We start from the raw sequence: 25,080 nt of genomic DNA on the forward strand, positions 1-25,080 counted from the left end.
CTGCCAGTCACATTTACACAGTAATCAGTGCATTTTTAATCGCACTGATTGCTGTATAAATGTGAATGGTCCCAAAATAGCTCCAAAAGTGTCCGATGTGTCCGCCATAATGTTGCAAACACGATAAAAATCGCCATTACTAATAAAAAAAAATTAATAATAAAAATGCCATAAAACTATCCCCTATTTTGTAGACGCTATAACTTTTGCGCAAACCAATCAATAAACGCTTATTACGATTTTTTTTTTTACAAAAATATGTAGAAGAATACGAATCGGGCTAAACTTTTTATATATTTTTTGGGGATATTTATTATAGCAAAAAGTAAAAAATATTGCGTTTTTTTTCAAAATTGTCGCTATTTTTTTGTTTATAGCGCAAAAAATAAAAACCACAGAGGTAATCAAAAACCACCAAAAGAAAGCTCTATTTGTGGGGAAAAAAGGACATCAATTTTGTTTGGGAGCAACGTCACACAACCACACGATTGTCAGTTAAAGCAACGCAGTGCCGAATCGCAAAAAACTCTCTGGTCTTTGGGCAGCCAAATGGTCCGGGGCTGAAGTGGTTAATACAAAAGATGTTGACAGTCTAGTAGAGTCCACTGTCTTACCCGGTTGGTAAACTGCATCCACCTGGGCCAGTCCAGAGCAATGAACTCCGCAATGACCTCCATCTCAATCCTGCAAAGCAGACAAGGAAGAAATTTCAGAGGGTGAAAGGCACAGATCAGGGTGTACTGATCACATGGGGTCAACAGAGCATTCACTGCTTCCGCAAGAGCAATGTTTCTCAACTGTTTTTGAGTCAAGGCACCCTTTAAAATTCTGCACTCCATTCTTAAAACTAAACTAATAGTTTTACTAACGGCAGCAGCATCCACACACATAGGACACCCAAAATTAGTGGCAATTCATTCTTACAAAGCAAATACACCTTTGCACACTGGTACTGACTAGAGATGGGAAGGCTTGGAAAAAACGTGGAAATATTGGGAAAAAACATGGAAAAATTGTGAAAAAACATTTTTTTTCAGTTTTTTTCCAAAGCCACTTTTTGTTTTTTTTCTGGAAAAACAAAAAGGAGTGTGAAATATGTTCTTTTACACTGATAAATAATATACATATGACATGGTATTCAAACTATATAACATGAAGACTTTAATTAAAGATTTCTGAGACTTCGCTACATTCACACCTAGGCGATCTGCCTGTGATTCCACAATCGCAGCAAAATGTGGGATGCATTTGCGATCCCATTTTTTAATGGCACCTCTAAAAGTGGTGCGATTTTGCCATGATTGCCACGTGACAAACCACGTCAAAATCGCGGGACGTGTCGCCCAAAATAACGTTCTGTAACTTCTTTTGGGCGACATGCGCCCCGCGATTTGACATGCGGCAATCGTGGCACAATCGCATCGTGTTTGGGGTCCTATTGGTAAAATTATGGGATCGTATTTGTGTCCTGCATTTTGCCGCATTTGTGGAATAGTGGGTAGAATCGCGGCGATTCCGCTCACGATTCAAATTGTCTAGGGGTGAAAGGAGCCTTAAATAAAGTTCCTTCAGCTTAAGACAAGCAAATCCTCAAAAATACAATTCAAGTACCATTCTACTTTTCAATGCAGTTCGCACACAAAAGAAATATGCATTTCAGCTACTATGGGGCACTGCAGAGGAAAGGCTCCAGTTTAGTTTGCTTGTGGGCTCCATCTTGTACCTCCTACAGTTGGGTAATTGTTGGGATACAGTAGATGATGGTTTCTCTCCTCGCAGGCCTTAAAGTGGTTGTAAACCTCAGTCATGAAATCTGAGCAAAGCACATATATCTGTAGTGTTTACTTACCTTTCTCCAAAGCTCTAAAGCCGGTTCATACATGGGTCGAATTCCGAATGAATTTTTTTTCAAAAGTAGTAACTAAGAATTTTCGTTCAAATTTCCCACCATTAATGGGCTGCAGCAACGGCCAATTTTCGTGTGGTCATCGAATTTGAATGATTGGGCATGTTGTAAATATTTGGAAAAATGAACAAATTTCTAATCAATGATGGGAGAATTGTAAGAGAAATACAATTAAAAAAGAAATGTGCATGAGTTGTGACCTGGAAAAAAAAGAAAAAAGATTCCCAATTAAAATTCTTTTCTGTAGCAACATGAGGTGAAATTGAAGGCTTGGTTGGTCAAATTTCGAATTCAATTGTGGCACCATCGGACAAAAATTCTGGGGGTGTCGGGCTCACCAGACAGTTGGTCTGTGCAGAACACTGTTCTTCTGCTGTGTGGGGAGGGGTGTGTGCCTTTCCTCCAAACCTATGTAGGGGGATTTGTTTCATCCCTGTGCATCTGAGGCTGGTCACTTCACCGGGTGAAGGGTTACGGTAAGGCCCCTTTCACACGGGCGACTGTTCTGCCGCTATTAAAAGCATGTTTTGTTATTTTGAAATTCAGAGAATCCTGGCATAGCGTTCACTTGCAGTTGTACATTTGCGATTAGCTGCGTTTACATGCGGCTGCGTTTAGCTGAATTTAGCTGCGTTGGAACATTCTTGCCATTTCTTGTGTGCTTCCTGTTGTTTTTCTTTCCTTGTTGCCGCTGCTATCTACAGGAGAAATAGTACACTGCGATTACCGGCAGTGATGTGCAGATAGCTGCAATAAATCGGTCCTGGACGCAGTCAAATTTAACTGCACCAAACCCCATGTAACGAAACCATTGCTAAATGCAGTGTGTGAATGGCGCCATAGGAAAGCATTGTCTGAGTTTAGCTGCGGTAGATAACTTGATCTATCCGCAGCTAAAAGCTGAATTCTATCCGCCCGTGTGAAAGGGGCTTTAGGGTTTACAACCACTTTAATTGACAGGTAAGAGGATAAATTAGTCTGACAAATTAGTTTATCTTCATAACCATTAAGTGTATCCTATTAATGTTGAGACCAACATCTAAAGATTGGAAACATTTCCACAGTGCAATTTCTGCTGAGAGCAAAGCTGTAATTTGCAAATATTGTGAGAAGAAATATTAATTTTCCAAATGCTACAAGGATGACAAAACATCCTTGCGTGTCATAGGGGCCCGGAAGACATTAAAACATACTTTATAGAATTTAATGATGAAGACCATAATAAAAGTGCAAATAACTATTCCCTCCAGAGTTCTCATTCCAGAAACACTCTTTCTGTTGCTTCTGGCTAATCACAAAGTGTTTCTTCACCAGCAGTATCTTCAAGTAAGAAGTGCTGCAAACCAATTCAATTAGTAAAACTACTCCACGCTGAATTTTTTCCAGTTTGTTGAACCTACCACATCCCCCCCTTATTACACAGATCCTGGAACACTTCTGGGTGCAGGGACCACTCTGAGGGAGGCTGAAATGGGACATTCTGCACAGGACAGGGGTTGATTTTCCTCTCTTGCCTCTGCATGATTGAAGAACACCACAGCAGTGACTGTGTCCAGATCAGGGACCAAATTGAGGTTCCAAGGAAGGGTGCTGTAACCTTGAATAAAGGTTTTGACAAGAGAGAGCGAGGCCAGAGGTTTTTGGGAAAGAATAGACAAGGCCAAAACCTGTCCTTTTAGAGTGTTTAAGGCCAAGTCCTGCTTGTAGGAAGGTCAGAATACAAGGCACAGAGTAATCTCTGGGATTTAAGTGCCTGACATCACACCAAAGGACTTCCAGGAAAATAACTGGTAATTCTGGAAGTGGCTGGTCTTATTTTTAGCTAAGAAGGAATGACAGATTCAATGACGCCTATGCCCTTATGACCAGGGCTTCAGTAGCTATGCCAGTGACTGAGAAGCAGAATTGAATAGAGGGCCCTGAGAGAGCATCTCTGGCCTGTTGGGGAGAGACCAGGGGTCATCTCCTACTAGTCTGTGTGTACTAGGTTTATCTGGGTATGGTGCAATGAGAATCACCAGTCTCTTCTCTTGCTCTATTTAGAGGAGCAGTAGAGGTAGAATGCGCACTGGAGGAGAGGCATAGATTAGCCTTAACTGAGACCAGGGAATTATCAAAGCATCCAATGCCAGAATTGCCAGTGGTAGAGGATGCTTAGTCTTAGATCATAAACAAAGGTAACTTGTTGAATCTGGGAGGCCAGGATATCCACATCTCTAACATATCAGTTTCTAAATGTTGAGATGGAGGACCCATTCCCCTTGGTCCAGGTGGTGACAGATGAGGCAATCCACCTTCAAAATGTCTATTCCTGTGTGGATTAATGAGACGATCAGGCTTGCTTCTTTCAAGGCTGCCCAACTCCTGGTGCGCCCTTTGTGTTTCATGCAGGCCACAGCTGTGGCATTGTCTGATTACACCATGATTGGTTTAGTGGTGCTCCGAGCTCCAGGATGTCGACGGAGAGCTTGGTTTCTGCCGACGACCATATTCTGTAAACTGTGAGGGATTGGAACACTCCTCCCACTTTCCAGTGATATGACAAAAACGACTTTCCCGTTGGATTTGGAGAATTCATTGCTTGGCTGGATAGCAGGGTAAAGTCTAGAGAAGCAGCATGCTTGTTCCATGCCAACAAAATGCTGTGTTGGAGAGGTCTCGAATGAAATCGGGCAAATGGGACAGCCTCAAAGCAGACAAACCTGAGCCCCAAAACTCTCATGAATAATCACACAGAAGGGCGTCTCTTTGATCCCAAGTACCAAGCGTGAGTTCCAAGACAGCAGTTTTTTAGCTGGAAGGAAGACTTTTCCTTAGGCCATGTTTTGAATTACATCACAGTTTTCCAGGCAGAGAAGGTTGTAGAGCAGATTTTTAGAAGTTGATCAGCCTACCACAAGCCTGAAGCATCTGAATTTTCCTGGCTGTTCCCAGATAGCTGGAAGGTAGGTGAGACTTTCAGAAGAAGGCTAGTTAGACATCCTGTGATATGTATGCCCTGAGTCCTTAGAAGTGCAAGAAGAGGTAAAAGGAGATCTCTGAATACTCTTGGAGCAGAGGATAAGCTTAATGGCAGTGTGACAAACTGCAAGTGATGTGAGTAGAAAATGCTGATGAAGTGAAAATGGGAATATTGGAAATATGCAGGTAGGCATATTGGATGTCTATAGATGCCAAGTATTCCCCTCCTCTCAGAAAGGCAATAACCTTGTAAATGCCATGCAAAATGTCGGAATTTGAAAGCATTTGTTTAGGGATTCTAGGTCCAGGATAGGACGAACACCCCCGTTGGGATTTGGTAGCAAACAGCATATATAAAATCCTTGGAATCAGTCGAAGTACTTGCACAACTACACCTTGGGGTCAAGAGATGGTTCAGAACATTCTGTAAATCTGAATGTCCTTGGTCATCTGGTGACCGTTGGTTATATGCAAGTGTCTCTAGCTGAGAGACAGTGGCTTCCAAGTTTGGTGTATCGGGATATGGGGAAAAACGCTGAGATAATGGGAATTCCAGCATGTTGCATTGTCTCTTTTTCTTCTAAAGACCAACTGTGGGTTCCAGTGTATCAATACTAATGCACATGTGCTCCTGAAGAAGATCACTTGAAATGCATCAAGTCTACATATGAAATGTGTTAGAGCAGTGGTCTCAAACCGGCGGCCCTCCAGCTGTTGCAAAACTACAAGTCCCATCATGCCTCTGCCTGTGGTAGTCATGCTTTTAACTGTCAGCCTGGCAATGCCTCATGGGACTTGTAGTTTCGCAACAGCTGGAGGGCCACCAGTTTGAGACCTCTGCGCTAGAGACTCTAGACATGATGTAAACCTCTAAGCGGAGAGCATTTTAATATATTTTTTTGTATTGTTTTAATGTTATCAAATAAAAAATTGCTTTAATCAGGGGTCCCCAGCCACCAGGTCGTGGCCTCCTTGCAGCCGGGGCATGAGTGCGGCAGGTGGCATGAGAGAGCAGTCAGGTGGGCAGGCGGCATGAGAGAGCAAAGATGATATCCCTCGCCGCCCACCCTGCATCACTGCAGTTACACCCTCACTGTGCAGCCGCAGGCAGCAGCGAGATTACATCATCTCTCACTGTCCACCCTCACTCTGGGACCCAGCCAATGGAAACGTGCTGAAAAGCTGGAGAGAGAAGCCTCTTTTTCTGCTGTCACTATTGCCTGCCACCTGCCTTCACATTTAAAAAGTGACAAGCTGCATCTGATATTTTTGGAGGCAAGCAACACTGGGAAGCTTCAGCTGGTGGCAGGATAGTGACAATCCGCATCTGGTGGCAGGTGACATGACAAGTGACACTCAGGGCTCCCACTGATTTTGCATTATGGCGAATTGAACTATTTTACATTACAATGTAATAATAGAAATAATGCGCTTTAATCATCCTGACACCATATCAACCATGGTGCCAGGATGATTGAAGCGCCAACACCAGCCACTGCCCCGACAAATTGCCTGCACAAAACCACATCCAATGGAAAAAAAAAATTGTTGCGCTAACTGATTTCTCCATAATGGAGAAGAGGACCATCACATTAGGACTCAAGCCTAACCTAAGGACTCATGGAGTGGGGTAGGGTTACAGAGGGGACACCCAGTTTCCACTCACCTGAGGGTACCAGCCTATAACCCAGGGTCTATGAATACAGTGCCTGTGTCCTGTACTGTAGGATTAAGATAAGACAACCACCTTGGGTTGAACCATAAGATCTGGATGCACAGCACTGGATAAGGAAACAAAACAAAAAAAAAAAAAAAAAAAAAATACTTGAAAAAGTGTTGCACAAAACTGTTAGCTCATATAGTATTATCCTGTATTATAATAGTTTGACTATTCTAAAATAACTAGTTGAAGAAAGAAAGTACCCCCCGGTACTATGGCACTTTAAGGGCAAACTTTTGAAAACACAGTATTTTGAAACATAGAAAAATGTATTGTTTTATAGGTTATAAAGTGCAATGCCCCGTACACATGGTCGGATTTTCCGATGGAAAAATGTCTGATCGGAGCGTGTTGTCGGAAATTCCGACCGTGTGTGGGCTCCATCGGACATTTTCCATTGGATTTTCCGACACACAAAGTTTGAGAGCAGGCTATAATATTTTCCGACAACAAAATCCGTTGTCGGAAATTCCGAGCGTGTGTACACAAATCCGACGGACAAAGTGCCACACATGCTCAGAATAAATAAAGAGATGAAAGCTATTGGCCACTGCCCCGTTTATAGTCCCGACGTACGTGTTTTACGTCACCGCGTTTAGAACGACTGGATTTTCCGACAACTTTGTGTGACCGTGTGTATGCAAGACAAGTTTGAGCCAACATCCGTCGGAAAAAATCCTAGGATTTTGTTGTCGGAATGTCCGAACAAAGTCCGACCGTGTGTACGGGGCATAATAGTGTGAAACAACACCATACATAAAACAGTACATAGTATACATATAGTATGAGAAAAACACTTCTCCTATAGCATGACGCGTTTTGGGGATTTCAGGGTGAATCCCTTCTTCAGGGGCATAGAGGAGATGATAGTTGGACATGGTACTATAGTCATGAGATCAAATGTTTATAAAAAAAATTGTTAAGATGGAGCTGAACAGATAGAAAGACACATGTCCAGAGGTGGAAAAAGTTACCAAATAAATAAGAAATCCTCTAGGCTCGAAAAGTCCCTCACAAAGATCCCTAAGGTAAGTCTCCGCAGCCAACTCAAGAAATCCAACATGGAGCTGGAGCTGTAGGAATGTCAGTCCTTGGTGTGAAGTGTCGGCGTTAGTCTCCCAGGAGGACCCCAGAACAGCAGCGTCCGCTCCATGTTGGATTTCTTGAGTTGGCTGCGGAGACTTACCTTGGGGATCCTTGTGAGGGACTTCGGGCCTAGAGGATTTCTCATTTATTTGGTCACTTTTTCCACCTCTGGACATGTGTCTTTCTATCTGTTCAACTCCATCTTAACATTTTTTTATAAACATTTGATCTCATGAATATAATAATGAGTATCTCCAACTATCATCTCCTCTATGTCCCTGAAGAAGGGATTCACCCGAAATTCCTGAAACACGTCAGACTATAGGAGAAGTGTTTCTCTCATACTATATGTATACCATGTACTGTTTTATGTATGGTGTTGTTTCACACCATTACACTTTTTAACTTATAAAACAATACATTTTTCTATGTTTTCAAAATACTTTGTTTTCAAAAGTTCGCCCTTAAAGTCCAAAGGGGTACTTTCTTTCTTAAACTATATAATATATTGGGATGTTGGCAACAAAAAATGAAGTCCTTTTATTCTCCATAGTGGTTCCTTTTCTATAATTCTAAAATAACTAAACCACTTGTTTTAGGGTTTGTTAGGAAGCTATATGTACCTTTAAAGAGCTTCTGTGTAATGGAATTCTGCAGTTCCTAACATTCCTGGAGAAAGCTTTCCATCCAACTTCAGAAATAACCTGTACTGACAGCAGCAATCTGGCTGCCACCACATTGGCTGCATTCCATTCTTCCAGTTTTAGTAAATCAGCCCTATAAACTAAAAGATGACATTATTGAAATCTGTGAATTACCTCCTAAAGACACTGTCTGGCTGTCATGTTTATATGCTATTTTTAGTACTGTCTGACACAAAAATACAAATCAAGAATTCCCCCTTTATTTACTGCATACATTTCCAAGTCATCTACTCAAAGTACTGAAGATAGGGATTTCCATGGTAGATAGGACACTTTTCAGGTCAGTTGCTCTCAATACAGGTTTCCTTTAGGCTCGATTCACATCTATGCATGTTGCTTTTGAGCGCTTTTTTGCATCCTTAACCACCTCAATACAGTGCATTTTCACCCCCTTCCTGCCCAAGCCATGTTTCAACTTTCAGCGCTGTCGCACTTTGAATGACAATTGCGCGGTCAAACAACACTGTACCCAGATGAAATTGTTATTATTTTTTCCTCACAAATAGAGCTTTCTTTTGGTGGTATTTGATCACCTCTGCGGTTTTTATTTTTTGCGCTATAAACAAAAGAAGAGCGACAAGTTTGAAAAAAAACACAATATTTTTTACTTTTTGCGATAATAAATATCCAATTTTTTTTTCTTTAAAACAAATTTTTTCCTCAGTTTAGGCCGATATGTATTCTTCTACATATTTTTGGTAAAAAAAAAAAAATCGCAATAAGCGTATAGTGATTGGTTTGCGCAAAAGTTATAGCGTCTACAAAATAGGGGATAGATTTTTTTTTTTTTTACTAGTAATGGCGGCGATCTGCGATTTTTATCGTGACTGCGATATTGCGGCGGACACATTTGACACATTTTTGGGACCATTCACATTTATACAGCGATCCGTGCTATAAAAATGCACTGATTACTGTATAAATGTGACTGGCAGGGAAGGGGTTAACACTAGGTGGTGATCAAGGGGTTAACTGTGTTGCTAGGGAGTGTTTCTAACTGTAGGGGGCGGGGACTCACTAGGGGAGGAGACCGATCGGTGTTCCTCTGTACTGGGAACATACCATCGGTCTCCTCTCCTCTGACAGGACCGTGGATCTGTGTGTTTACACACACAAATCCACGGTCTTGCTGTGTTACCGGCAATCGCGGGTGCCCAGTGACACGGCGTGCACGCGCCCCCTGGTGGGCCGGGAAAGCGAGGCCGTCATGATGCCCGCCCGCAACAAGAGCTGCGCCGCCTGGCCGCCAATTGACAGCCGGCGGTCAGCAAGCAGTTAACAACCGATGAGTCATTAGCTGTCAGCGGACTTCCCCGCCGATAGCTGAATGTAAAAAATAATAATTGTCGGCTACCCCCCCAAATCCATACTAGACCCTTATCTGAGCATACCGTCAGGCAGGTCAGGAAAGGGGGGGGGGGGGTCGTGGGAACGAGCAAGTGCCCCCCCCCCGAACCATACCAGTCCGCATGCCCTTAACATGGGGGGGGGGGGGTGCTTTGGGGTGGGGGGGTTCTGCGCCCCCCACCTCACCTCAAAGCACCATGCACCCATGTCGATGGGGACAAGGGCCTCTTCCCGACAACCCTGGCTATTGGTTGTCGGGGTCTGCGGCAGGGAGGGGCTTATCAGAATCTGGAAGCCCCCTTTAACAAAGGGAACCCAAGATCCCAGCCTCCTCCCCACATGTGAATGGATATCGGGTACACTGTACCTCTACCCATTCACCAAAAAAAAAGTAGTGTAGTATGACAAAAGACAAGAGACAGTTTCTGACAAATCCTTTATTAAAAAGGTCTTCTTACCCGCTTCTTCCTCCTCCGGGCTTCTCCCTCCTCCAGGCTTTTCCTTCTCCCGCTTCTTCTACCGGTCTCCTTTTTTCTTCTTGGTCCGGTGTTCCTCTTTCTCCGCCAACGACCTTCCTTTGATGCCGCGTCTCTCTGATCTGTCCGTGCCAATGTCAAGCATTTCTTATATAATCATGGGGCGTGGCCATCAGATGACATCATCTGGAGGCCACACCCCCTCGTGATGTCACAGACACATGATGCCCCGGGCGGTGACATCACAAGTGTACACATTGAAGTCTACTACATGCAAAACGCTGCATTTTGCGGGGAAAAAGTCCCCGGCCCTTTCCAAAAACGCAGAGGCACAAATATGCATTGATGTGAACGTGTTCCATAGAAACCTTTGTTAAAAAAATTCCCTGCATTTCTGCAAAATGCATCAAAAGTTGCATTAGTGTGAATCAAGCCTTAAAGCAAATGTAAACCCAAGCACTAAAATATAATATACACGTTAAAAGCATTTCAAAGGTCAGTTCCAATTGGTTTAAAGTGGATGTAAACCCGATTAATGAAATTTAAGTTGGGCACATATCTGCAGTGTTTTCTTATCTCTCGAGAGGCACTACGTCCCCTGGGCTTTCTCCTGCTCCTTCTGTTATCAGCCTGATAACTTCTGACAAGTTCTCCATCACAGGAGGTAAAAGCAGGCTGAAATTTGTGTTGCCGAGGTTGATATAAATAGATTAGCAGACAGCTAACCTATTCACAGAACAGCTCTGAGAGTCTCTGCCTATTTGGAGAGGGCGTGTGTGCCTTTCCTCCAATCAGCTGTCTTGGGTGTATGCCCAGACTTCACAGTCAGTGCTGAACCTGAAAAGAAAATCTCTAACAGGATATGAACTTTCTAAACAGTATATAAAGCTGAAGACAGCAGATGCATGTAAAACTTATGTAGGGAGATTTGTTTCATCTTTGCATGTCATCTGAGGCGGTTCACTTCACTGGGTATATGTGAGGGTTTACATCCACTTTAAAGTAAAGCCTTCTTTAAAATAGCACCTGATGACTGTGCAATGAGGGTCCTACAAGGTTCTTCTTCGGGCACTTCCTGTTTCGGGGTAAAAACTTCCTGCCCCTGTGTTGTCACCCTGTCACGTGGAAATTACAAGGTGCTGCTTCAATATACATCACACAGGCAGGGCCCAACATTATCACCACCATAATACCTGCCCTAAGAGATGCAAAACAACCATCAATGAAACAAGCGCATGTAGACACAAAGTGGTTAAAAAGAGGCTGCAGGGGATCAGGGGTACTGAAATACCACAAGGATAGGACGGTGAAAAGTATCATATTAAAAAAAAAAAAAAAGGCAATTGTTTATGCTACAAAAGGGCCTTAGGCAACTAAATATTCAGTGGGCATTTCCATCTAGTATATTTAAATCCAAATTTTCACATTTTGGAAGAGGAAGAAATGGTTAAAACCCCATTTTTTGCCATCAGTGTCCTATTTGTGAGCTATCCCTTCACAATCAGATGTAGGCAAAACAAGGAATGAAAGAAAATCTCTCCAAAGTGGTCAAGCATGCATGTTGGAAGATTTCCCCTTTATTTCTGCTCTGGTGACAACTCAAAATTTTGGATTCTCCCTTACTTTCAGTCCTTGTTATGGTGACGGGGGTTCAAACTCCTCACCACTATATCCAGAAAAAAAAAAATATTAGTGTGTGCGTGTGTTTTAGATACACTTAAAGTGATTCTAAAGGAATTTTCTTTAAAATGATAAACTTACCACTTATGAATTTGCACAGAGCAGCCCCGATCCTCCTCTTTTGGGGTCCCTCACAAGCTCTCCTGGCTCCACCCCCCTGCTGAGTGCTACGGAGGTGCTCATGCGGGCCCTGGCCCCACCTCCTGTTTACTGGCTGTGGTTGACAGCAGCAGGAGCTAATGGCTCCTGCCTCCATTGCCAGTGCGGTGAGAGCTACTGCTCTTAGGCACAGCCCTGAATCGAGATCAGGTTCAGGCAAGTATAGGGGAAGCGTCACACAGAACTTTTTTTTACCTTAATGGATAGTATGCATTTAGGCAAAAAAAAACAACTACCTTTAGAACCACTTTAAGTATTTTTTTTTCAAGCAACAACAGTTTTCATCATATTGCACATTAGCACAAAACTCAATCATAGACACAGCAAAACTGAAATAAAAGACAGACTCAGGTAAAAGAGTGACACCTTTATCAAGTTTATTCGCAGTTTCCAGGAGGAGCAATCGAGCGTCAATGGGAAGGGTGAATTCCCTGCAGATGCTGTCCAGTGAGTTGTCTTTACACCCCTCAATATATGAGCAACTAAAAATTCGGATGTTTTCAAATATAAGAAAAAATATATACTGTTAGATCGACCACTGAAGCCACCTCTCCTATCTGCAGTCCATAGCAAATTGGTAAATGCAGTCCCCTCCAAATAACTCATATGATGGGATGGTGAATGGTTAACACAGGGAGATGAGTTCTGCTTCAACACATTAGGTATCCCCACCCACAACACAACAGGCATCCTTTTGCCTGCACGCTTCACAACAGTCTGACCAGCCCATGAAAAAAGGCCAGGCATACAGAGCATTTACAGGACAGATGAAGGTCAAGTACATCACTGTACAGATGTTAGCATCACTCAAAAAAGACAATCCCTTGACGTGTCCAATAATGCACCAAGGCAAAGCTAAAACACAGGGAAGACTGCAATGGATCAGACACTACTTCTGGTGGGAAAACAGGAGAAATTCAACAATAGCAAAGAAAATTCATCAGAATGGGCCGGTGCTGTAAAAGGTGTCTAGACGAGACTGTTGGTTGGGAACAGGAAGAGAGCTGTGCTTTACAGAAAGGTTGGTCCCTGCATGAAATGGAATAAATCCATTAGGAGCTGCAGTAACAGAGGTCTCTGTTGTAGCTGGTGGGCCAGGCATCACCTCTATGTCACAACAACAAAATGTGAGTCTCTTATTTAAAACTAAAAAAAAAATAAAATAAAAAAAGGGAAAAAAAAAAAAAAGCATCTGTGAAGTACGTTGAAGACCTGCACAAAAAAGAAAACTGGTTAGATGTTAGAGACATGTCACATGAAATACTGAAAATGTGCTTTCTCCAAGTCATAAATTGGGGTTTCCCAATAAAAAGGGAAAAAAACAAAACAAAACATATCTACTTGGGAGCCCACCATAAAACACAGCTGGAGAGCCCCCGTCTCTTGCCCCTCATCTGGATGGCTGTATATCAAAACAAGGTTTCCCCAGTAGATAAATCTGTAATTGCAAAGTCTAAGTTGAGGTTGTACTTTAAGGCCTTCCACCAATACTTAAAGGCTAAGTTCAAGTTTAAAAAAAAAAAAAAAACCAAATATATATATATATATATATATATATATAAAAAAAAAATAATAATAATAAATGCATGAGTCTTTGCAGGCCTCACCCGTACCTCTGTATGGGCTTTCTTAAAAAAAAAAATCTGAAGGAACTGTCAATGAACTATGAGGCAGAGCCCCACACAGCCACAACAATTTTAGTATGTGACAGCAGGTTCAGGGTTGATGTGGTGCTTCGTAACATACTACAGGTTACACCCTAATTAAAGATGTAACATGTTACTAAAGGTGAACTCATCCTTAAAAAAAAAAAAAAGAGCAACTATATCTTGTGACGTTTTCTTTTAAATTACTCCCATCCTCTTGAGAGCAGACGTCACACAGCTTAGCTTTTACAGAGAAAACCTCCAGCTGGCTCCTTTGCATATGTGCTGCAGCCCCCTCAGACATATAAAATAGTCGTACACAAGGCAGCCTTCTACAGGTCTTGCAGCATTATGACTGTCCCAAAAGTATGAAAAGAGCTGCGGTTTGTCCTCAGAATGAAGTGGAGATTGGAGGTTTTCTTTGTGAAGGCTGTATCAACGTGAACTACGCTGGATCGGGGTTGAAGGGAAGAATGTTGTTGGGTGGCTTGCACTGGGGGGAGGGGTGCAATGAACTTAAAGACGACTACTGTTATCAATGTACATTACTTTATAAAAAAAAAAAAATAAAAAAAAAAACCCTTAGGTTTTAGAAATATAGTGTGCACATGAGGCAGCCAAATTTGCTCATTACATAGACTCTGCTTCACAATACTATAAAATGGTTGCGCTTTACTATTTCCTACAATGCATGTCTATCAGTTGGCTGATTCCTTGTAAACAGGTTCCCTCTATGGCTGGTATCTTATCTGTTAGCAAAGTCCCAAAGAAGACTCCTATGTATTACTGTAATGCAGTCAGGTTGCATAAAGAGTTATACATTTGAACATCTTTTTTAATTCTTTTAATTTGTTGTTTTGCTGCATTTAGGTTTAAAATGTCCTGAGATCCAGACTACTGCTCAAAAAAATAAAATAATAAAAGAACAGAGAATGGGCATCAACTGAAGTGCTGTGGAGGGGGCTTCTTGGACCATTGAAGACTGAACGCTGCATTCTCTGTTGAGAAGCTGACCAGATCTCCATAATGCTGCCAGCACAGGCATCTTCAGCCTGCTACCAGCCGTAGCACCATAGTACATTTAAAAAAATTAAAGTTAGCCATATCTATTGCTACCACAAAATTGAGCCCATCCACACACTGCCACAGCACGTAGTGTGCTCTGTCTCTTAGTAAGAAATGGCTTTAGCTTGGTCTCCCACCCATGGGAGAACGCCCTCTGGCCATATCTATTACTGTTTATGGAACTTAACTGCATCAGAGCTACATCTAAGGGCCAAGAAAATTACTATTTTACACACAGCTATGCGTGCATATACAGTTCTGGTGCACTTTTATTCTCATGACTCAAAGGATCTCCTGTGGCACTTAAGGAGTTAACAAAATGGCATCAGGCACATTTCATTATACTGTTTTGCTATATACCTCGTGCCTCTACATTTTGTTTGTCACTAAAAAATTTACCTCTACTAGCGGTGTCTGTCCTTATCACGATGACGGTCATGATAATATTCATCTGATCTGTCTTCATGTGGATCTCTGTGGCGCCGGCTGCTGCCTTCCCGCGATCGACTGGGTGATCTGTCTCTGGAGCGGTGGCGCTTTCTGCTGAGAAAAGACAAAACGTGAGCTCTCCCATCTTGGTGTAAATAGAAAGATTTTTGTACTTACCATAAAATCTGTTCTTTCAAGTCCATTAAAGGGGATATAAACCCTCACAAATACCCAGGGAAGTGAATAGCCTCAGATGATACACAGGGATGAAACAAATCCCCCTACATACGTTTTACATGTATATCTGCTGTCTTCAGCTTTATGTATTCTTTAGAAAGCACACATCACATTAGAGATTTTCTCTTCCTGTTCAACACTGTGTGAAGTCTGGGCATACAACCAAGACAGCTAATTGGAGGAAAGGCACACATTCCACATAGGGGAGGGAAGGAAGGGGGGAGGGAGGGAAGGAAGGGGGAGGGAGGGGAGGGAAGGAAGGGGGAGGGAGGGGAGGGAAGGAAGAGGGAGGGAGGGGAGGGAAGGGAAGGAAGGGGGAGGGAGGGGAGGGAAGGGAGGGAAGGAAGGGGGGAGGGGAGGGAAGGGGGGAGGGGAGGGAGGGAGGGAAGGAAGGTGCAGAGCTCTGCTCTGACACAGCAAGTTCTCTGCTAATCCATTCAAAGCAACCTCCCACAACACAACTTTCAGGCTGCTTTTATCTCCTGTGTCAGATAACTTGTCAGAAGTTATTATGCCGACAACAGAAGAATGCCGGAGAAAGCCATGGGACTTCGTGTTTTGAAGAGAGATAAGAAAACACTGCAGATGTATGTGCCCAGCTCAAATTTCATGAATCCAGTTTAGATCCACTTTAAGGGATACAGGAAATTCAGTAACAGTCAAGTTATACTGCTGCATAAAGAAGGCTGGAACACTGGCAAACACGAAAGTTGCAGCCCTTGTATTATCCCTCCTCTATTCATATGGAACCAGACAGAAGTCCCAAGGATGATGGCACCCCTGCAAACAAGGGTACCCTGGAATGTCGGGAGAGACTACTCCATTCTCCCTAGAAGACTGCAGGGTCACCCAGGGCCCTAGTGGTCCAGAATGGCTCCCATATGCAAAGAGATGGCTGAAGGTGGTCAAGAATCAACGAAAGAAGAAGAGACCAAGACAGGAGAACACTTCTTCAAAACCTTATTTTCCAAAAATAGTCTATGCACATCCACTACTTAATAGCCCTCTAATTTATTTTTCGCTTCTTATTGTGTACTTCTGCCTCCCGAGCCTCTCTTTTTTCCCCCATCACTTGTTTGTTTGGAATGAGCAGTGCACAGTAGTTGGGGTCACGTGCACTGTTCTATGCAAACTACAAATTCCATAGTCATTCCTACATACAGTGGGACCATGGAGAACAAACTTAGCTAATCTCGAACAGGAAGCTGGATCACAGCAAAAAAGGACATTTGAAAGACGATTAGAGGAAAACAATATTGCATTAAAAATTTTTTTCTTGGTAACCAGAGTTTAGTGTCATTTTAAAAATGTCAGGCTGAGTACAAGGGTGATGACCCTCTTTATTGGGATGCCAGGAACAGGCACTAGGGTGAATATAAGGTGCAAAGTCCTGAGAAATAGTTGGTACTTACCTTCAAGGGGTTCTGAGAACTCACTGCCTCGTTATCAGAGGGAGAAGTGGTAAGTGGTTCCAGCTAACCTAAAGAGTCAGGGGATCCCCCTAAAGAGGAAGAATGCTGAAATGTAATGACTACCACAAGATGTTTAGCAGCAATCAAGGATGGCAAACTCTCTTGGAGAGGGGACTGAACTTGCAAATAAATACAACTCCCAAGGCCAAGTTCCCACTCGCACATTAATAAAGGGTCCCAGTGTGCAGGGAGCCTAGAAAGGCCCACTCTCGAGAGCACTAACACATGTAGAGAAAGAAAGGGCAGACAAAGGAAATTCCACACACAAGGGTTAGCCAATGAGCTAAAAGGGGTGTCCCAAACACCCAAATGCAGGGGAGATACATTTTTCGAGGACTCATCCCATCCAGATGTACACAGTCTCCCTACTTGTAGTGGGGGCAAACCTTCACGCAGAGGGTTTGTCAGGGAATAATTGACCTCTGGCTTCAGGCTCTAGTTTCTGAGCAGGAGGTAGGCTCAGAAGACCTACAAATACTTAATTGACAAGGTAGATGAGAAAAATAAGTGAGATTCCTCCATCCTTTCTGCACTCACTCTGGCCACTCATGTTGTTGCTAATGACAGTGTCAAGAGCGGGTTCAAAGAGACATCATTTGAGGGAATCTGAAACCAGATGTTCCTTAGACAGCTCCTTTGCATTCTCTACCCGATGCCAGTGACATTTTGTACTGGCATCAGTTCATGCTAGATACAAGTTTTGAGGCTTTTAGGAGGCCATCACAATTAATGCACAAGGCTTCAGACATTTGTTTCTGCTGCTCAAAAAACTAAGGGCCTTCCCCTGCGGTAGAATGAACCTCTTTTATGGATTTTATCCATTTTGATAAAGTTTTATAGATCAGAGTTACCGCAAAACACAGGACAGGTGGCCATACTAGTTTGTTCAACCACTTGAAATACCAAATATACATGGCCTGTGGACAGCAAGTGCTTAAAACAGGCTCACAGCAGCAAGCTTAGTACTGTTTTTTTTTCAGCTGGTGACTGGCTTTTCAGTAAAAGGGATCAGGGCGGTTGTCGAGTCACTTTTAATGTACTGTAAAGCAGTGGTCATCAACCCTGTCCTCAGGGCCCATTAACAGGCCAGGTTTTATGTATAACCTTGGAGAGATGCAGACTAAAATAATGCAATCACTGAGCAGCAAATTATATCACCTGTGATGTGTTTCAGTTATCTTGAAAACCTGGCCTGTTAGTGGGCCCTGAGGACAGGGTTGATGACAACTATTGTAAAGGACAGCATGTATGAATAATTAAAAAACTTCTTTGGGCATGCATGAAGTGGTTAAACTGAGATCAGTAAGGTCTTAAACGGTAAGTCCACCATTAACCCCTTTGTTAATATGGATCACTAGGGCATCCAACATAGTTTTTAGACCACCTGTCTACCAAATTTTCACCAAACAGGAATGATGGGTGTTTCCAGACCACGCATAAAACGCAAATGTCTCAAACAGTGGGTAAAGCAGAAAGGTCTTATTCCCCTGATGCAAGGTGAAACATACTGCATCAGTTAGAAAGGAAACAAAACCCGAAATATCTGAGTGAATTGCAGGACAATGCTTTGAACCAAAAACAGCCTATTCAGAAATGGCAACAGGGGCTACAGGCCCAGCTGGATTTACAGGTTCTTGGACGCCTGCTTGACAGAGCTGCAAAAGACTACAATGACAATCCAATAATAGGGTCCCAGGTTCTGGCTTACAGGCATCAGTTCCTTTTGGAGATGTTGGGTGAAAGCCCTCTGAACCACCATAAAGTATGGGCCAAGGTCACACATGGCAGCGGGACTGTCCTCTGTGCCTTTGGATAAACATATTGTGCTGTGTAGACCTCAGATACCCACAGACATAGACAGCCGATGCTGAAGAGCAGTGCAGGTAGCTGGAGATGACCAAGTCACTATAAATGGGCAGTGGAACAAAACCAGAGAGTGAAGATCCACATAGTGCTTCAGGAGCAGCAGCAGGATAGCGATTCCTCTAGCAGGAAAGCATGCGTGCAGCACTCAGAGGATGTCATCACACAATCCCTTCAGCCTTAACCCCTACCATGATGAAACTGGCCATTGCGAGAAATGCAAAAAGGTACCCAGTAGTACAAAATATAGTATCTCCTAGTGCTTCAACCAGGACATGCATACCTACTGAGTCTTCCGGGAAAGGGTCATCATAGGAGGAGTGAAATTGTTCCATGGCTCTGAAGAGCTCAGCAGCAAACTAACAGTACACAAAGGTGTGGAAAGTGCCGCAATGCAGACTCCAGTGACAAGATCTAGGGTTGCACCGATATCGGTATTGGTGCGGATACTAAGCTTTTGCACGAGTACTTGTACCGTGCAAATGCTCCGATACCTTTGCGGTGCGATCAAACCCAAATGTGATTTGAACAGGAATGTGGTGCGATTCCTGTCTGAACATGTGGTTTCCTGTACCGCTCCTGTGTGAACCCAAGCTTGTCATAGCGACTTCAGCCTGGATCACTGCAGGAAACCGCATGCGTTTCGGACAGGAGTTTTGCGTATTCCTGTTCAAATCTAATGCGATTCTTTACAGTGCAATTTGCGCCCACTCATTTTGTATGGGCTCAAATTGCACTCCAAAGGTATCAGTAATTGGTATCATCGAGTACTTGAGTACAAGTATCGGTACTCATACTTGCCGGTTAAAAAAAAAAAAAAGTTATCGGTGCATCCCTACCAAGATCACATTCCAGGTTAGCCTTGCATGTCTGGGTATGGCCTCCAAAGCTATTGCTGCAGAAATGCCAATTTGGATAGCTGCTATATAGAGACAAGCAGCAGTGGGAAAATTTTGACTGAAATCACAAAGGAAAGAATGCAGCAAAGGCGGCTAGCAAAAAAAAAAATAGTCAGACTTTTGTTTCAACAGAGCGTTAAACCTCCTATGACACTAGCAAAAACTAAGACATGCTCTTTAGAGGATAGGGTTATACGGGGCCTGGCTTACAACTGTTAGCCAGTGTCCCAAACTCCCTTAGGCAGCAGTATAACTCAACTGTTACTTAATTCCAGTGTCCCTAAAATAGATGCAAAAAAAATGTTTTTGCACATGGTTTTCTCTTCATAGACCATATTAGAGAAGGACATTCAGATTGGTCAACATAAAGCTAGTCTAAAACAGTGGGATTCAGAACACCTACAGCATAATTACTGGTATAGATGGTTAATCATTCTACCAGGTGGAGAAAAATGGGGATGTCTTTCGGTTTAGTAACTGATTATTTTTATTCGAAGGTATTGTGGCATACATACGCACAGTGCGTTTGTATATTTTTGGTATTAAAACCAATTACAAAATTGTAATATATTGCAGCTTACTGATTCTTATATGTGGTGGCTGCATGAAATGTCTTTAGCTTTTATTTCCCTTAAGGCCTCGTGCACACAGGCTGTTAAAATAACGTTATGAAAACACCAGTATCTTTGCAGTGATTTTTTTAAACTTTTTTCAACGTTTTTGCAATAGCGTTTTTGAGCGTTTTTCCGCGTTAGCGGTTTTTTTCAAAATTTTTTTTTTCAATGGATCAAAAACGTTAAAAAAACGTTGGTGAACGACGTTTTTGAGCGTTTTTCAGCGTTAGAGCGTTTTTACAGCTGAAAAACGTCTCTCAGAACCCACTGGTCCTGGGTTTTTTTTACAGCTTAAAAACGCCTATGTCAAATGCCTAGGTGGGCATGAAGCCATAGACTAACATAGATAGGCCTTTTTAAGCTGCAAAAAAAGCTCAAAAAAGCAGCTGTAAAAACGTCTGTGTGCATGAGGCCTTATTATCACCAGTAAGCCTGTTATTTTTCAACTTCCTTTACCAGTCCAAGCTGTCCAGCAAACATACCAGTTAGAAGGTGGACATAAACCATTTACCGCTGACAGGGGTGCTTACAACCACCCCTGGAGCCACTTTTTGGTGTTATTGAGGAGTATTAAATCACACTGGATGCCTATTTATTGTTGTTATATGTTCATGGAATTTCTTCTACCTGAGCTTTTTTGTCAATTTGGGACTTTCATTATTTATGTTTTGCACACTGCACTTTGATTATTCACATATATTCTGTGTAAGCACTGCAATTTCTGCACTATATATGATGAGGTGTTAATGTATTGCACTTCTATTGCTAGCAGCTACAGTGCCTTGAAAGTATTCATACCCCTTGAAATTTTCCGCATTTGGTCATGTTACTACAAAAAAACATAAATGTATTTTATTGGGATTTTATGTGATAGACCAGGGGTCTTCAAACTATGGCCCACTAGTTGTTCAGAAACTACAATTCCCATCATGCCTAATCATGTCTGTGAATGTCAGAGTTTTACAATGCCTCATGGGACGCAACAGCTGGAGGGCCGTAGTTTGAGGATCCCTGTGATAGACCAACACAAAGTGGCACATTGTTGTGAAGTGGAAGGAAAATTATAAATGGTTTTAAAAATTTTTTACAAATAAAATATGTGAAAAGCATGGCGTACATTTGTATTCAGCCCCCTCTACTTTGATACCCCTAACTAAAGTCTAGTGGAACCAATTGCCTTCAGAAGTCACCTAATTAGTAAATAGAGTCCACCTGTGTATAATTTAATCTCAGTGTAAATACCGCTGTTCTGTGAAGCCCTCAGAGGTTTGTTAGAGAACCTTAGTGAACAAAACTGCATCATGAAGGCCAAGGAACACACCAAAAGGGTCAGGGACAAAGTTGTGGAGAAGTTTAAAGCAGGGTTAGGTTATAAAAATATATCCCAAGCTTTGAACATTTCATGGAGCACTGTTCAATCCATCATCCGAAAATTAAAGAAAAGTATGGCACAACTGCAAACCTACCAACACATATCCGTCCACCTAAACTGACAGGCCAGGCAAGGAGAGCGCATTAATCAGAGAAGCAGGCAAGAGCCCCAATTGTAATTTTGGAGGAGCTGCAGAGATCCACAGCTCAGGTGGGAGAATCTGTCCACAGGACAACAATTATTAGTGCACTCCACAAATCTGGCCTTTATGGAAGAGTGAAAAGAAGAAAGCCATAAGAAATTGCATTTGCAGTTTGCGAGAAGCCATGTGGGAGAAGATGCTCTGGTCAGATGAGCCCAAAACTGAACTTTTTGGCCTAAAAGCAAAACACTATGTGTGGTGGAAAACTTAGGCCTCATGTGCACTGCTGCATTTTTTTCAACTGCTCCTGAACTCTCCTCTACGTTTTCTTATCAGTACATGTAAACAGGGTCGTTTAAAGTTGTTTCTAGGAAGTTGAGTTTAGAGGCTTTTTTTGGAACGCAAAAAAATGGGTTCAGAAGCTGAGTTTAGAGGCAAGCGTGAAACGCTTCTTTATGTTTCGTTTACAGGCGTTTTTAGCGGCATGTAAACGCAGCAAAAAGGACGTTTTAAACGTGGGTTACTATTTGTCAAGTTAAATCATTCAGGTGAGGTTGTAAAAACGTCCCGTGTACATGAAGCCTAACACTGCACATCACCCTGAAAACACCATCCTGAAACATGGTGGTGGCAACATTATCTTGTGGGGATGCTGTTCTTTAGCAGGGACAGGGAAGCTGATCAGAGTTGATGGGAAAATGGATGGAGCCAAATACAGGGCAATCTTAGAAGAAAACCTGTTAGAGCCTGAAAAAGACTTGACTTGGGTGGAGGTTCACCTTCCAGAAAGACAATAACCCTAAACACACTGCCAGAGCTACAAAGGAATGGCTTAGGTCAAAACATGTGTTAGAATGGCCCAGTCAAAGTCCAGACCTATATCCAATTGAGAATCTGTGGCAAGACTTGAAAATTTCTGTTTACAGACGCTCTTCATCCAATCTGACAGAGCTTGAGCTATTTTGCAAAGAAGAATGGGCAAAAAATTTCACTGTCTAGATGTGCAAAGCTGGTAGAGACATCTCCAAAAAGACTTGCAGCTGCAAATGCAGTGAAAAGAGGTTCTACAAAAGTATTGACTCGGGGGGGCTGAATACAAATGCACGCCACACTTTTCACAGATTTGTAAAAAATTTTGTGCCACTTTGTGTTGGTCTATCACATAAAATCCCAATAAAATACATTTATGTTTTTGGTTGTAACATAACAAAATGTGGAAATTTCAAGGGGTAGGAATACTTTTTCAAGGCACTGTATAACACGGTCTGGCTGTTTTTTTACTTCTTTATATCAAAAGGTAAATAAAAAAAGACAGCTGCTGTAACTGTTTAAAAGAGTTTTACCTGGAGTTCAGCTTTATTTTTAAAAGAGACATATTGTTTTTTCCAAAAATAAACATTTATACTCACATAAGTGGAAGCAGTATGATGCTGTATCTGTTCCCCGCCACTTCGAAGACTGAGAACTAAGCACTAAAGACCGCTGATCGCTCAGTTCTCTGTCTTTACTGAGCAGAAAGTTGGCGATTGTCAGTCACTGGCTCTCTGCTCTGAGGGGGCAGGAGCAGCTGGCTCAGTCTCTAAGTGGCTTGCTGAGAGGCTGATCCAGCTGCCAGTCTAGGCACCTGGGTGGACCTTGACTGTAAAGTCTGGATCTTTCCAGAGTGATGTCAGCTGACAGCAGCTAAAAATGGGTCAGAGGAATGTAAAACTGTGATCCATAGGAGTAGTACAGCCAAAATAGCTTTCGTCTTATTTCTCGCATAAGTAGCAGACTTCTAAAACAGAATACAGTTTGCTAACATTTTTTACTTATTTTTGAAGATTCATTCATCAAGGTTGCTGTTCTGAAAAAGCGTGTACTTACAGTGGGGACAGAAAGTATTCAGACCCCCTTAAATTTTTCACTGTTTGTTATATGGCAGCCATTTGCTAAAATCCTTTAAGTTCATTTTTTTCCTCATCAATGTACATACAGCACCCCATATTGACAGAAAAACACAGAATTTTTGCAGATTTATTAAAAAAGAAAAACTGAAATATTACATGGTCCTAAGTATTCAGACCCTTTGATGTGACACTCATATTTTTAACTCAGGTGCTGTCCATTTCTTCTGATCATCCTTGAGATGGTTCTACACCTTCATTTGAGTCCAGCTGTGTTTGATTATACTGATTGGACTTTATTAGGAAAGCCACACACCTGTCTATATAAGACCTTACAGCTCACAGTGCATGTCAGAGCAAATGAGAATCATGAGGTCAAAGGAACTGCCTGAAGAGCTCAGAGACAGAATTGTAGCAAGGCACAGATCTGGCCAAGGTTACAAAAAAATTTCTGCTGGACTTAAGGTTCCTAAGAGCACAGTGGCCTTCCTAGAGCTGGCCGTCCAGTCAAACTGAGCTATCAGGGGAGAAGAGCCTTGGTGAGAGATGTAAAGAAGAATCCAAAGATCACTGTGGCTGAGCTCCTGAGATGCAGTCGGGAGATGGGAGAAAGTTGTAGAAAGTCAACCATCACTACAGCCCTCCATCAGTTAGGGCTTTATGGCAGAGTGGCCCAACGGAAGCCTCTCCTCAGTGCAAGACACATGAAAGCACGCATGGAGTTTGCTAAAAAAAAAAAAAAAAAACACACACCTGAAGGACTCCAAGATGGTGAGAAATAAGATTCTCTGGTCTGATGAGACCAAGATAGAACTTTTTGGCCTTAATTCTATGTGTATGTGTGGAGAAAACCAGGCACTGCTCATCACCTGTCCAATACAGTCCCAACAGTGAAGCATGGTGGTGGCAGCATCATGCTGTGGGGGTGTTTTTCAGCTGCAGGGACAGGATGACTGGTTGCAATCGAGGGAAAGATGAATGCGGCCAAGTACAGGGATATCCTGGATGAAAACCTTCTCCAGAGTGCTCAGAACCTCAGACTGGGCCGAAGGTTTACCTTCCAACAATGACCCTAAGCACACAGCTAAAATAACGAAGGAGTGGCTTCACAACAACTTTGTGACTGTTCTTGAATGGCCCAGCCAGAGCCCTGACTTAAACCCAAATGAGCATCTCTGGAGAGACCTAAAAATGACTGTCCCCAATGTGTACGATCGAACCTGACAGAACTGGAGAGGATCTGCAAGGAGGAATGGCAGAGGATCCCCAAATCCAGGTGTGAAAAACTTGTTGCATCTTTCCCAAAAAGACTCATTGCTGTATTAGATTAAAAGGGTGCTTCTACTAAATACTGAGCAAAGGGTCTGAATATTTAGGATCATGTGATATTTCAGTTTCTCTTTTTTAATAAATCTG

General features: G+C 42.5%; 1 protein-coding gene and 1 long non-coding RNA gene across 7 annotated transcripts in view; both read right to left on the reverse strand.

Moving 5' to 3' along the window:
• Positions 1-528: 528 nt before the first annotated feature.
• On the reverse strand, positions 529-9,771 carry LOC141112123 (uncharacterized). 2 transcript variants are annotated; one of them, XR_012236527.1, is made up of 4 exons: positions 8,297-9,771; positions 6,534-6,648; positions 1,850-2,106; positions 596-684 (listed from the first exon to the last, which is right to left on the reverse strand). It is a non-coding gene; the product is annotated as an uncharacterized lncRNA (long non-coding RNA). The 2 variants fall into 2 exon arrangements; XR_012236526.1 differs by lacking the exon at positions 1,850-2,106 and having other exon boundaries at positions 529-684.
• A 2,622-nt stretch (positions 9,772-12,393) lies between these two features.
• Positions 12,394-25,080, reverse strand: part of CPSF7 (cleavage and polyadenylation specific factor 7) — a 37,805-nt gene continuing 25,118 nt past the window's right edge. For 2 of the 5 annotated variants that reach the window (XM_073604597.1, XM_073604599.1), the window contains 2 exons: positions 15,150-15,290; positions 12,394-13,251 (listed from right to left, as the gene is read on the reverse strand). In XM_073604597.1, coding sequence (XP_073460698.1) covers positions 15,155-15,290 — 136 coding nt within the window. In that variant the 3' untranslated portion in view covers positions 12,394-13,251; positions 15,150-15,154. Of the gene's footprint in view, positions 13,252-15,149; positions 15,294-25,080 lie in introns of all 5 variants that reach the window. The other 3 variants (XM_073604595.1, XM_073604598.1, XM_073604596.1) reach the window with 2 other exon arrangements.

The sequence above is a fragment of the Aquarana catesbeiana genome, linkage group LG11 (genome assembly GCF_042186555.1).
Source record: "Aquarana catesbeiana isolate 2022-GZ linkage group LG11, ASM4218655v1, whole genome shotgun sequence".
In the NCBI taxonomy this organism is placed as follows: domain Eukaryota; kingdom Metazoa; phylum Chordata; class Amphibia; order Anura; family Ranidae; genus Aquarana; species Aquarana catesbeiana.